General features: G+C 42.9%; 1 protein-coding gene across 11 annotated transcripts in view; it reads right to left on the bottom strand.

Moving 5' to 3' along the window:
- The window catches only part of ARVCF (ARVCF delta catenin family member), a 236322-nt gene that overhangs the window by 151695 nt on the left and 72277 nt on the right, over positions 1–12350 (bottom strand). For all 11 annotated transcript variants that reach the window (XM_039378914.1, XM_039378916.1, XM_039378913.1 and 8 more), the window contains one exon: positions 3279–3344. Coding sequence is in view for 1 of the 11 variants with exons in the window: in XM_039378911.1 (XP_039234845.1) it covers positions 3279–3344 (66 nt within the window). In the remaining 10 variants the exon portion in view is untranslated. Of the gene's footprint in view, positions 1–3278; positions 3345–12350 lie in introns of those variants that run through there.

Here is a 12350-nt window from a genome sequence, read left to right as displayed (position 1 = left end):
TTCAGGAGAAAAAAAACCAAAACCAAAACCCCTCAGCTGTTTTCCAGACCATGTGTCTTATTTACCTCTCACAGCCACATCCAGTGGGTTGTGTGGCTGCTCCATCAGGGAGCTGAAAACATCAGTACAAACAGGAAAGAACATAATGCCAATATTCATGTCTCATTCTTGAAGCTACTAAATCAAATTAATTTTATTAGCTGCTTACCAACCTATCCTGCTGCATTACTCTCCTGCATTTCCACCTCTCCCATTAAAAACAACCCCCTTTCAACCTTAGGTTGCTTTAAACCAGGAACAGTATCAATGAAGAGGAGATTAAAGCAATACAAAGAGAGGGAAGGAACAGAACGAGGCCCACCACCTCTAATTCTCCTCAGGAACATCTGTCTCATTCTAAATCCAGTGGTTTTTTCCCCAAGCTGTGTTTGGAAGCCCGAGGCACTGGGTAAATGTACTGTGTGAGACTGAAACTATCGATCTGCTTTCTGCAGTGGCATGTGCAGAGCAGACCCTTCACTGTCCCAGCATCTGCAAGTTTGAAATGCAGTCCAAGTTCACCTTACCCTTGTAAACTTAGGATGCAATCCAAGTTTGTGCTGATTAACACCACAGCTTTTTAGTATTACAAGGCAGACATGCATTTGAGAACTAATAAATAATTTCTGAGCAAAATAAAAGTATTTAGCTCATGTGATGCCTTGAACACTCATTCCACTCATGCATAAACATCTAAAGGCAGAAAAAACAGAGACATTTTAACGACAGCCTTGGACAAAGTCCTCATTCCATACGATGCATTTTGGCCCCCCACGTCTCAGCAGCAGACCCTGTTCCACACTGCAGAACCATCCTGCTCCAGGGAGGGGCTGCCTGGTGAGGGGCAGAACATCATTGTCACAGGAACTGCACTTCACCTCCCTTCTCCAGGTGCAAGACCTTGCTGAGCCTTCAAGGCAGGAATCCTCATCCCTGTGCAGCCAAGAATCTTGGCTTCTGTGGGGTTAAACTGACAGTCTAAGGAGCCCTCAGAGACCAACCCTCAGGACATGCCTGGTTCATATCCCTGGGTAAATCCAGATGCCACAGTAACCCCATTGATTAGTCCAGACTCTGGCTCCTTTACTCATTTAGATCTCCCCTTGCATGGACCAGCAGGGCAGGGCTGTGCTTGCACTGCCAAGGGTTACACTCACACAGCCACCAAAACTTATTTTTATTACATCACTGCGAGTGGTAATTTTCACAACTGAGATTCATGTCTTCATTATAAGAGCATTTTATTCATTGGTTTGTAGCTCTATCCAAATTTAAACCTCTGGGCTGAAGTCTTCCCTGGTAGGTCTTTCCTTCAAGGCTGAATTTCTCTTTTAGGAGAACTTCAGTGAGAATAATTGGGCTGGTTTTTGTATCAGTTGGGGAAATTTCTGTGCAAGTTTCTCCTGTCAGAGGCTCAGCAGACACAGCCCAAGCCCTGCTCTCACCCAGCAGCCCCAGGGTGCCAGCACAGCACAGGGACAGGGGCCTGCCTTCAGCTCAGAGTCTGGCAGGGGTCACCCCACCCTGAACAGGCACCACGACACCCCCAGCAAACCTCCAGGGACTCCCCTGCCCCCTGGCCCTCTTCTCTCATGGAAAACCTGTTCTGAACCTGACCTTGTCACGAGCCTCCATTCTGACCAGACAGACACACAGCTAAACACCTTCTGTGCTGAGCTCAACCCTGACCCTGAAACCAGCAGGGACTGGGCAAGTCCTGGATTTATTTAGGGGGTCACCACCAATCGTCTTTTGGACAGACCATTTCCTTCCAGACAGCCACAGTTAGACTCTGACCTCCCCCCTTCCAAGCCTGTCCTGCATTTGTATCTTTAACTAAATCCTAATGCTTTTTGTAGCTTATACTGCCCATCAAGGATATTTCTTATTTCCAGGAACACACATCACTAATGTCTAATATTACAGTTACTGGGAAGCACAAATATTTCTTCCAGATCACTGATGATCCTCTCCAAGAACCAACTTTCTATTCAAACATTCCTTTTTAATAACTGTTCTACTAATAACTGTGCTAAGTTGGAAAAATAATAATTTTGCCTTAACTGTCTAACCACTTCAAACGTTTAAAGCAAATTCCCTCTATTATATCAAAATTAAAATCTTGCACTGTATAAACAGGAATGTATTCCAGCTATAATAAACACTTTTAACTCATTTCATTAAGACTAGTAACAGAGCTAAGTACCAAACAACTCAGACAGTAAATACAATGTAAACTCTACTGAGAACCTTTCCTACAAACAGCTTTGGAAGTTGAAATGGGTTATTTACTTTCCATAAAACTTTTTGATTTGACATATATAAAAGGAACAATGTTTAATCTAAAAACAATCAAATGAAAATGGAAAGAGCTTTATAAAAATCAGTAACATGATACTTGTTTTTCAGAGGATTATTTTCAAGGAATGCTTGGCTCAAACTATAATCCACCTACACTGAGAAAAATAAAGCAGTACACAGAAGGGAGCAATATTTCAGGAAAATAAACAACAGAGTACTTTTATATTTAAACCCATTATTCCCTATCAAGTCCTCAGATTTAAAACAGACACACCAATGCACTGAGGTGAATTTGAAGCAGCTGAAAATGTTTATGGTCATCCTCTAAGCAACCAGAGGACTGGCCTTTTGATCTAGAAAGGCTGAGGCACAGTTGGCAGGGAGGGAATGGAGAGAGGAAGACACATCTTAGGATTTTTGGAAAACACAAGCACGAGTGGAGAACGGGACAGGAGGGGAAAGCTGAGAGTCCACCTGCTGAAAATGGGGCCGTGGGAAGAAGTCACACAGTCAGGACAGCCCTGCTCTGCCAGGGGCAGAATGAAGCCAAACGAGGATTCCCATGGCAAGAGGAGAAGGGAGACATGGATCAGAGATGGCACCAAGTCACAAAAGACAACTGTCACCCCTGTGTCCCTCAGCTCTCACTCACGTTCTGCCTCTGGCAGTGCCTCATCTCAACACAACCAACCATCCCAGGGGCTCCTGTCCCAGGGCCAGGTTTCACATCTATCACAGGTATTTCCCTCCTTTCTGCTCCTCAACCACTCTACCACTATTTTAAACAAATTTCAGTAGGCCCTCAATAGCATGCAAACTAAGGAATTTCTGAGAAGTGTAAAGACAATTTAATAAAAGGATTGTGACTTAAGAACACACATAATGACAAAGCAGCAAGATACTCAAGAGACTTGAACTCAACTGCAGAAACACAGTACCTTTTATAGTGTTCCTTTCTTGCAGTGGCTTTAAGATGGAAATTCTCCCCTGGTTCGATGATAACTCTGTCAGAGAAAGAAAAAAACATAACAAAGACATTTTTATTCCATCTAGAGGAAGTAGGAAGAGCAGATATTTTTAAATAACTGACATCATTTACATGATATAGTGGAAATCTATTAGTTGTATCTCTCCTTTGGTTCTCCTTCCCTTCCTGAGTCATGCTGGCTTACCAAAAAGCATTACCTCTGTCATCTATTTCACCACTACCTGAAATCCCAGGAAAATCCCACAGAACTGGAATATGGAAAGTCAACTTTGTAGAAGGAGCCTGGTTGACTAACTGGCTATTCCAGTCCTCTTGATTTCTGTCCCAGTGCCATATGTCCCATATGTGCATATATCACACATTCCTAAACTTAGAATTCAATCCAATACATATTTAATTCCTGATTAACTCACAGATTTAAAATCCAGAGCTGTTTCCCTTGTCAGCACACACCACAGCATTCTGTCAGCCAGGTCTAAATGCCATCTAGTGGCTCTAAAAATGTCAACTGTGGCTCCACAAATATACCTCATCCCGTTTGACATTTTTCCATCTAGCAGCAGGAAATAAGAGAAATTAGGGCAGGAAGACATTCACCCCTGAATCACCAGAAGGAACTCATCACTTTTCAATATCTCCCTTTTTGTCTGAGCTCCAGGCAGATTCCCACTGCAGCAGTTCTTCTCTCAGCAGTCTCTCCTACAGTTACAAGCAGGATCCTTTGTCTTGGATTCCCAGCCTCCTGCTCTCTTTCCCAGACCAAGAACATTCAAGCAGCTGATTCCTGCAGACCCTCCTGGTTCCACTCAGGGTAAAGTTTCCCCATAAAGCAGACACTGCCCTTCCTCTGCCAGCCTGACAGGGCTCCATCATTAGAGCCTCCTCCCTGCTCCTCCTCTGCCTGCAAAGTGCACTAAGGCCAAAGAAACAGGAGTGGCAAGCAAGGAAAAACACTTCAACTCTGCAGACTCACTGTAACCAAACAGGTGCTAAAACAAAACTGTACATCTCTGAGGGAAGATGAGCATTTCTCTGAAGCCTAATTTCTTTGAGCTTTTGTCTCATAACAGGAATATGGCTATCTCTTCTCTAAGTAAGCTAATTTTATGCATTTTATTAAAATATTCCCCCTTTTTAAGCCAGAAATAACGATTTATGTTCAGTGTCACTTGGAGCAGACAAAAGCTACTGGAAAGAATACTTCCCTTGTTTTTTCTTTCCTCCTTTTCCACCTATATTTTTGTTGCTGTTGATTCAGAGTCAAGCAGACAAGCTGCCTAAGGCTTGGGGTAAGACCCAGTCCCACTACAGCAATTCATGTACAGCTGTGGGCTTTTGAATCTTTTTTTAATCACATAACCTGGGAGAAACAGCATTTGCCCCCTTGACAAGACCTCAAGAATGTGTATCTAAAATACCCCATCAGGGGTGTTCTAGTGATAACCACGTGTGCGTGGCCTGAAATTCAGGGCCGGTTATTGAGACAAAACCACCTGTCTTTTCAATCCAAACCCACGTGTTTCATTCCCCTCTCCCAGCAGTGTTTGTGAGAACAGGGACAGTCCCAGTGCTGGGTGGGATGTGGCAAACAGCTGGACCAGCTGTGCTGTATTCCATGGGAAGAGTCCAACTGCCCTGGGAACTGAGCGCTGCTCTGGATCAGCTGATCCAGCTCAGAGACTGAGCCCCAGATCCTGAAGCCTGGAGCTCACTGAGTGCTCCTGGCTATCCTGCAAAGACCCCTTCCCACCCCCTGGCTGCTGCCCATCTGACACCCTCTCACACAGGGGAGAGGAGGGAAACCCCACCAGCTTGGACCCTGTTACATTTAATAAAACACCTGTGCTTCATTACAAAAATGCTGCTTCATGCCAGTGATATACTTTTATTGCTGATTTTAATCAAGTAGCTTACAGCTCTCAGATGAGAAAGGTGGAGAAAAACCTGTAATGCCTTTTCAGACTGCTTGTTATCTCTCACTTGTAACTAATTATCCCAGTCACACTGTTAAAGACTGAGCAGTTTTATGTTCACTCGCCAAGAAATGACAAAAAAAAAGAAATTAGACAATTAATCTCTAGCTATAATAACTAATTAAGATAAATATTTTCAGAATAAGGAACTTAACAGAACATCAAGGCACTAACACTGCAAAAATGTCTGGGAAAGTAAAGCATCTCTCAGCAAAACCATTTCTTGCCAGTCAGTGAGTTCCACAATTGCATCCCAACCACACTTCATTCTTGTCCTACTGAAGTAAACATTATTAGTTATTCAAACGTGAGCAGCTTATTGGACTACAGGGAAGCTTAGGGACAAGTGCTGATGCTGCCCCTTGCAAGCGTGTGCTGCCCACAGATCAGTGTTTGACACCAACCCCGTGATGGCAAGGACTGTCACAACCACTTCTGCCACTCCTGTGTCCTCAGGTCTTAGTTTGCATCATCAACCAAGCCTGGACTGTGCTGGTAATCCAGTCCTCACACCTTCTTGGTCCCTCACTCGAAAAGCTCCTGAACTTGCCCCCAAGTTCCTGAAAAGGCTTTCTGGGCAGTGAGTTTGTGAGGAGCAGCCTTCAGACAGGTCCAGCACGGTGACTGCACTGCACCTGCCTGGCCCTGGCTCACTCTGTGCCACCTCTTTGCCAGGGACAAGGAGCCAGCCTTGCACAAACCACACTGGAACCCGTTCTGGGGCACGGAGCAGATCCTTCACCTCTGCACAGAAACTGGGGCAATTAACTCTGCCAAGGGTGAGGCAACAGTGCAGTCCAAAATAAAGGAGACAATGAAATGGTGTGGACAGACAAGCAGACTGCTTTTAATTCAGCTGCAATACCACTGTAAGTACACACTGTAAAATCCTGCCAAGGGCATGAATGGAAAGCCTTTATCTTTGGCTCTTTCTGTCACTCCAATGACCTCCTGTCTGGCATTTCTGGCATTAAAATAACTAATCAAGAGTTTGGATGACGTAACTTATTTGGTGACAGAAAGATTACCTGCACATTCATGGCTACAGCCCTCACTGCACACTTACAACCCCAAACCAGCCCCAAAACTCACTCCCAGCAGCACATCAGAGCACAGCTCCAGGTACCAACAGCTACACCCACGGAAAAGAGTCCAGTGGAGAAGAGCTCACTTGCTCCCAAATGAATTTGTCTGTCCATGTGCTGTTGTTATTGATCACAAGAAGCTGACACCCCCCAACTGGATGTGTTCCTTGGCAGGAGCTTTGTCACAGATAAATCACCAGAAGTTCAGGCAGAACTGAATAACATTCTCCGGGCTCTATTTTGCATCTGCTGTGATTTACTTTTCTTAACCAAGAGACAAGGAGGTGAGGAGAGAGAATTTTTTCCCTAAGCACCTTCTTCCTTCACCTTATATCTTCATTTGCTAAACTGCTACTTTATTTCACAGAGAAATGTAGGGTGTTCTGACTGACAACACAGGTCTGCTTTTATGTAAGGTATCAGATGGCAAACATGAGGTATCTACATTACACAACCCAGTGTGTGGGTATATACCCTGTCACAACTCGCATCAAAACATATGAAACAGTCATGGGAAGTGAGGTCTCTTCACTGAAAGATGTGATGCAAACACAGCTACCACACCACACACTGAACAACAGCCACGCTGCACACTCATTACAAGGCTTTCCATCAAAAGAGGCGGACTACAAGCTGTTTGATATTCTAATATTTACACTCAATTATCTCTAGAAATTTATTTAAAACAGTATTATTTTTGTGTTACTTAGGAGCTCTGAGTTCCCTTATAAACTCCTACTCATTCTTAATTATAGTGTAAATCAGCATGTTAACACCAAGCGAGCAACCATTAACTAAAGCAGCTGATACAAATGCAGACAAAGTTCGGACAGAAGGAGTGGCAAAATGCCCAGAAAGTTCCAAACCCCCTCTGAACAGCTCAGTCCTCGTGCAGAGATACACAGACCTTTCAGAACAGATGCGCTGGGTAATAGCATTTCCCGCCAATAAATTTTATATAAATATTACAAAAGCAGTAAAGGGCCCATGCATCAGTACACAGACATGTCACAGATAAGAACTGCGGCTTTTTAAAATGTCAGGGCTGAAAATGTACAACAGCCCATAAAATGTCTCTGCAGTCATTACTGCTAACAGGGAACTCAATCAGTCATTAAGGGAACGACGCTGAACCAGCTCTGGCAAACCAGCTGCACCCCTTTCCTGGGCTGCCTTAGAGGGTGCACAGACGTGGCACAGCAAAAGGACATTTATGACACAGACACCTACAGAAGCCAATGTACAGTGATTCACTTCATTGTGTGAAATTAAAGCTAATCCTTTCTTCTGAAGGAAACGTCACAGACTTCTGTGTGTTCAGGGAATTAATATTTATAAGGAGCCCAGACAGTTTAACGTTTTTAATACAGGACTGAGATTTTCTCCTGAGCATCAAACAGAGAAGCTGCATTAAAACAGCAGTTTCTTGATTGCCACAGACCTAAGTGACAGTATTTCCAAGCTTTGTTTTCCGTCCTGTCACACCGATTAGCAACTGTACACAACTGGGACATCTGCAAAATCCACCAAGTAGCCATGAATTATACATTCCTGACTCTTTAAAGTGTGAATTATACATACCTGGCTCTTTAAAGTTAACGTGTGATAATCTCCTTATCAAGAGCCTGCCGACAGCTGCTAGTACTATTCTCCTAATATTTCTCATTATAAACAGACATCTAGGAATGGAAAAACAAGGTATACAGTCTAGTATCACACAGGTGCACATCTACATGTAATAAGGGAGACTTTACCAACAACATTGTTTTAAGAATTTACATAGCAATAAAGCTGTAGCTGAACACCTTTTATGAAAAAATGCAATTTAAAATTTTACAGCCTAATACGTGTAAGAATTCATCACACCCAATTAAATACAAATGCAACACTCTGTCGCCTTTCATGAAAGTTTTGAATGGAATTTTGTTATATTTCAAATTAATATGGAGTTTCATTTAATTTAGACGACAAATCATCTGATTTTGTGTTCTAGTATGCTAAGGTTATCCCAGTCGAACATGACAGTGTTCAAGGGGTAACCAAAGTCACCTTTTAGGTATTACAGAAAGAGGATACATTTATTCATTTAAATAGGAGGCAAAGGTGATGTTCCAAAATTTTATAATGAAATTTATCTTGAAAAAAGAAGAAAAAAATTAATCCTGGTTTTAGTGATGATACATTAGTGCCAGCAAAGCTCGCAACTGTGGGAAACTGGCTGCAGCTGGTTTTACTCTCCAGGGCAGAAATTCCTCTCCCAAAGCAAGCCAGACCCAGTTCTGTTATCACTGCCAGGACTGTTCTGTCTGGATAGAAATTGTACATTTAGGCCTGTAACTGACTGTAAATAAAATTCCAAATTAATCACCCATCTGAATCACCCACCACGTACAAATTTCAGTAGGTAACAACTCCCAGACCCACATCTCCTGCCCTGGCAGTTCCACTGGCAAGGGCTCAGCTCTGAACAAAAGCAGCTACCAGAGATTCTGTCACGCTGGGAAATTCCTCACCGAAAACATGCACTTGAAAAGGGTCCAGTTTTCTGTGCCCAAAGGGAAGGAGAAAATCAGCCTGAACAAAAGCTTAACTAACAATATTTTGTGAATAAAATTATAGGGCTGCCTAGCTTAAGAACTGTATTTTCCCCCTAAGTCTGCATTCCCAGAACACTTCCAGCAGTCAGCAGGGAACCAGTCCCTGACCTGTCCCTGGTGTTAGACCTACTACAGACATGTCACCATCACACACTAACAGAGTTAAAAGAAAGGAACATAAAATACAGGTAAGACTGGAGAAATCACAGAGAATGACGGTTTTCTGAAGGTCAAGAGCTGTGAGAAACCAATCTCCTGAATCTCAAAACTAACCCCTGACACCCAAGTGATGCTTTCCTCTCATCATTAGGAAAGACACACCCGAATGAGGCCTCAGCCACATCTCTTACAGTTCTTCACTTGAACACGATTTTTTCATCTTTTTTTTTTTTAAACAAGAATGTAGAAAACTATGGAAAGTCCTGCAGCAAACCTGTAGAATGCACAGCATCTCCTGGGTGGTGGGAGGTGCACACATCTTCCAGGAACCTGGTCGAGTGGATGCATGTGTGTGCAGGTAAACCCAATGAACACTCCCAAACCAACAAACCACATACAGATAGTCAGAAAACCAACAGGTACAAGCAGTTAGATTATTTCAGATGTGCTGGCATTCTTTAAATTTTACGTCCCAAAGAAGCACTGATCTGACTAAGGAAGTTTTGGCAGTAGAAGTTGCAAGGATGTGCAATCTGTACCTGAGTGACAGTGACAGGGCACAGCACGTCTGTTTGACTCACACAACAATTACAGACATTCTACTTAATTGTGTAACAATGTTTCCATTTGTCTTTGTTGAAAAATAATTTCCTAACTTCTGTTTATTAATGATGACCTGAAGGGAAAAGTTCACATGAAGAGGAAAAGTAAGATCCCTACTCAGTCATGCACATGGAACAGTGTGACATTAGCACAAATTAAGATCACTGATACAAATTGCTCCAATAAAGCAAAGGGAAAATTAAAGGTGAAGTATTGTAGCAATCTAAACCAAAAAACAACTGCCAGGGACAGATATAAATAGCATCCAAACTCGTTGCTCTATGAATGTAAAAGAGATGGCCAGGAAGAATACCCAAGGATAGAAGAAATCAATCATTTGCAGTTGATAGAGATGGGAGCTCAGTAACCTTTCCAGCAAACTGGGAATTCACACACAAAGCTGGGATAGCTTAATGAAGCAGGAAACACAAAGAATATTTCTGTTCCAAGTCCCAGAACACTTACAAGCTGCATGCTTCATTTTAATACATGCAGGCTACTGGGCAGTCCTAGTACTTGGGCTATTTAAAGATACATCAGCTCATTCAAATACTCAGCTACAGTTTTCTCAATTCCCAGGACAAATAAAAACAGCTAAAATGTGCACTGTTAGCTTCCAGAAGTATGTGTTCCCACATTTGCATAAAGGCTATGTAAGTACCAATAATCTTATGTTAATTGAAGCATGATAAATATATGTATTTATTAACAGACCTTGTTTCCCAGTGTTTTAAGTATGTAAGTTTAAGGATCGTAGAATCATAACGGTTTCTTGGGTTCAGTCTGGTCTTTAAACACTAAAAGAGTTCAGCTTCTTCTTTTAAAATGATTAAAACATGAAAGCAGCAGGAATTTGGTTATCCAGCCACTACTAAAGCAAAATTGTTTACTTTGCTGCACTGTTTTCTTTTTTATGGTGACTGCTCTCATCTTTTCAATGTATTACTGTAGCTCTTCTGATATAGAAAATTTATTACAGACCTATTGTAAAGAAGTTGAAAATTATTTAGACCCACATATACATATAACCCTTATTATGTATTTATCTTTAGGGCCAATTAAGGGGGATTACATGAAAACATATTCCTAAAACTCTGATGTCTTACTAATTTCAAGCAACTTCTTGTTGCTTTTCTAAGAAATATTGGGAGGATGTGCTAGACAAAACATAACCGAGGAAGAGAGCTGGGATTCTGAGACAGTACAACAAGCCAGTGTGTAAAATAGAAACAAAAAAAAAGGGGGGGGGGAAGGGGAATTTTTAAAAGGGTGGGGGTTAAAATCTGTAGATGACTAGAAATTTGGCAATTATACTAACCTGGCTGATGTATTTTGGTGACAGCTTGACCTTGCAGTCCCCAAATACTGCATTTTGTTACTAGTGGAGACCCCAAGGAGAGAACTGAGAGGTGTCTGAAAGGCCAACTGAAGCAGGGCAGAACTGAGGAGTGGAGCACAGGCTGGGAAATGGGCTGGCACCAAACAGGTGTGGGGATGGGGACAACACAAACACTGGCAGGGAAGGTGCTCAGGAGACACACACATGTCCCTGCAAACACAACAGCAGTGCCAAGGGTGAACTGGCACTGGCAGTGTGTGCCAAGGGTGTCGGAGAACTGTCAGGAGCACCTGAATCCCTGCATTTATCCCTCTCTGCTGGGGTAACTTGCCTGAACAAGTATTTGAATGTATGAAGTGGCAATGGGCTAATTAATAGCAATTATTATTGTCAATACATGATTTAGTGATGCAGAGAGCTTTCTCTGTAGCCAGGCAGAGGAAAAACAAGCAGAAAACAAAATGCACGCCAGCATGGAAACAAGGAAAACACGGTGAACGGTGAAGAAAGCACACACTGAGTCTGTCCTACAGAGCTACCACTGCTCAGGAGAGGGAACAGGTAATTACTAGAAGAGAAATAACCAGGTAAACAATTCCCATACATTTGCTCCACGCTACAGTGCCTGCTATTCATGTTGACAGTAGGATTAACACACATTCCTGGTAAGAGCAGTAAGTGTGGAACCACACTGCTTTTCAAATTTGTGTATTTATCAGTATAGATTTGATACACCTGTTCAATCAGTTTCTCAGGACCACATAACCTTTCTCCTTTTGCTCACAAAAAAAGAAGGTAAATGAGAACAGTGGCAGAGCATTGGGAAATGTGGATCCATCGTGCCCCACCCTGGAGCTCTCCAGGCTCAGATGGAAGTGAGAGCTCCTGCCTTGCAGAACCTTTCTGGGGAGCTCCCTGCAGTTCAGGCTCCCAGGAATGGAGCAGGCAGTCAGATAACAGGGGAAGGCACAGCAGCAAAGAGCTGGCAGATCTAATTTTAGCTCTGCCAGCCTGGAACAAGCAACAGATGCGATCAAACCCATGACCAGGCCTGGCTGCCCAGAGCACAGGAGCATAACTCCACCACACGAGTCTTATCTGCATCTCAAATATTCACAATCTGCAGATTTAAGAGACAGAATATGGCTGCACATCAGTTCTCTGGATGGGAGCAGCCCGGCAGTGCCCCCCTGCAGCCCTGCCCTGGTTTCCTCCCCTCCCATTTTATCATTCCTCCTGATGCAGTGATGGCTCATTTCTGTGGCA

The sequence above is a fragment of the Pipra filicauda genome, unplaced genomic scaffold (genome assembly GCF_003945595.2).
Source record: "Pipra filicauda isolate LSUMZ 115617 unplaced genomic scaffold, ASM394559v2 scaffold14_size4853619_pilon, whole genome shotgun sequence".
NCBI classification, from domain to species: Eukaryota; Metazoa; Chordata; class Aves; order Passeriformes; family Pipridae; genus Pipra; species Pipra filicauda.
The sequence above is the reverse complement of the archived record's forward strand: the minus strand, read 5'-3'. Positions and strand labels throughout refer to the sequence as shown.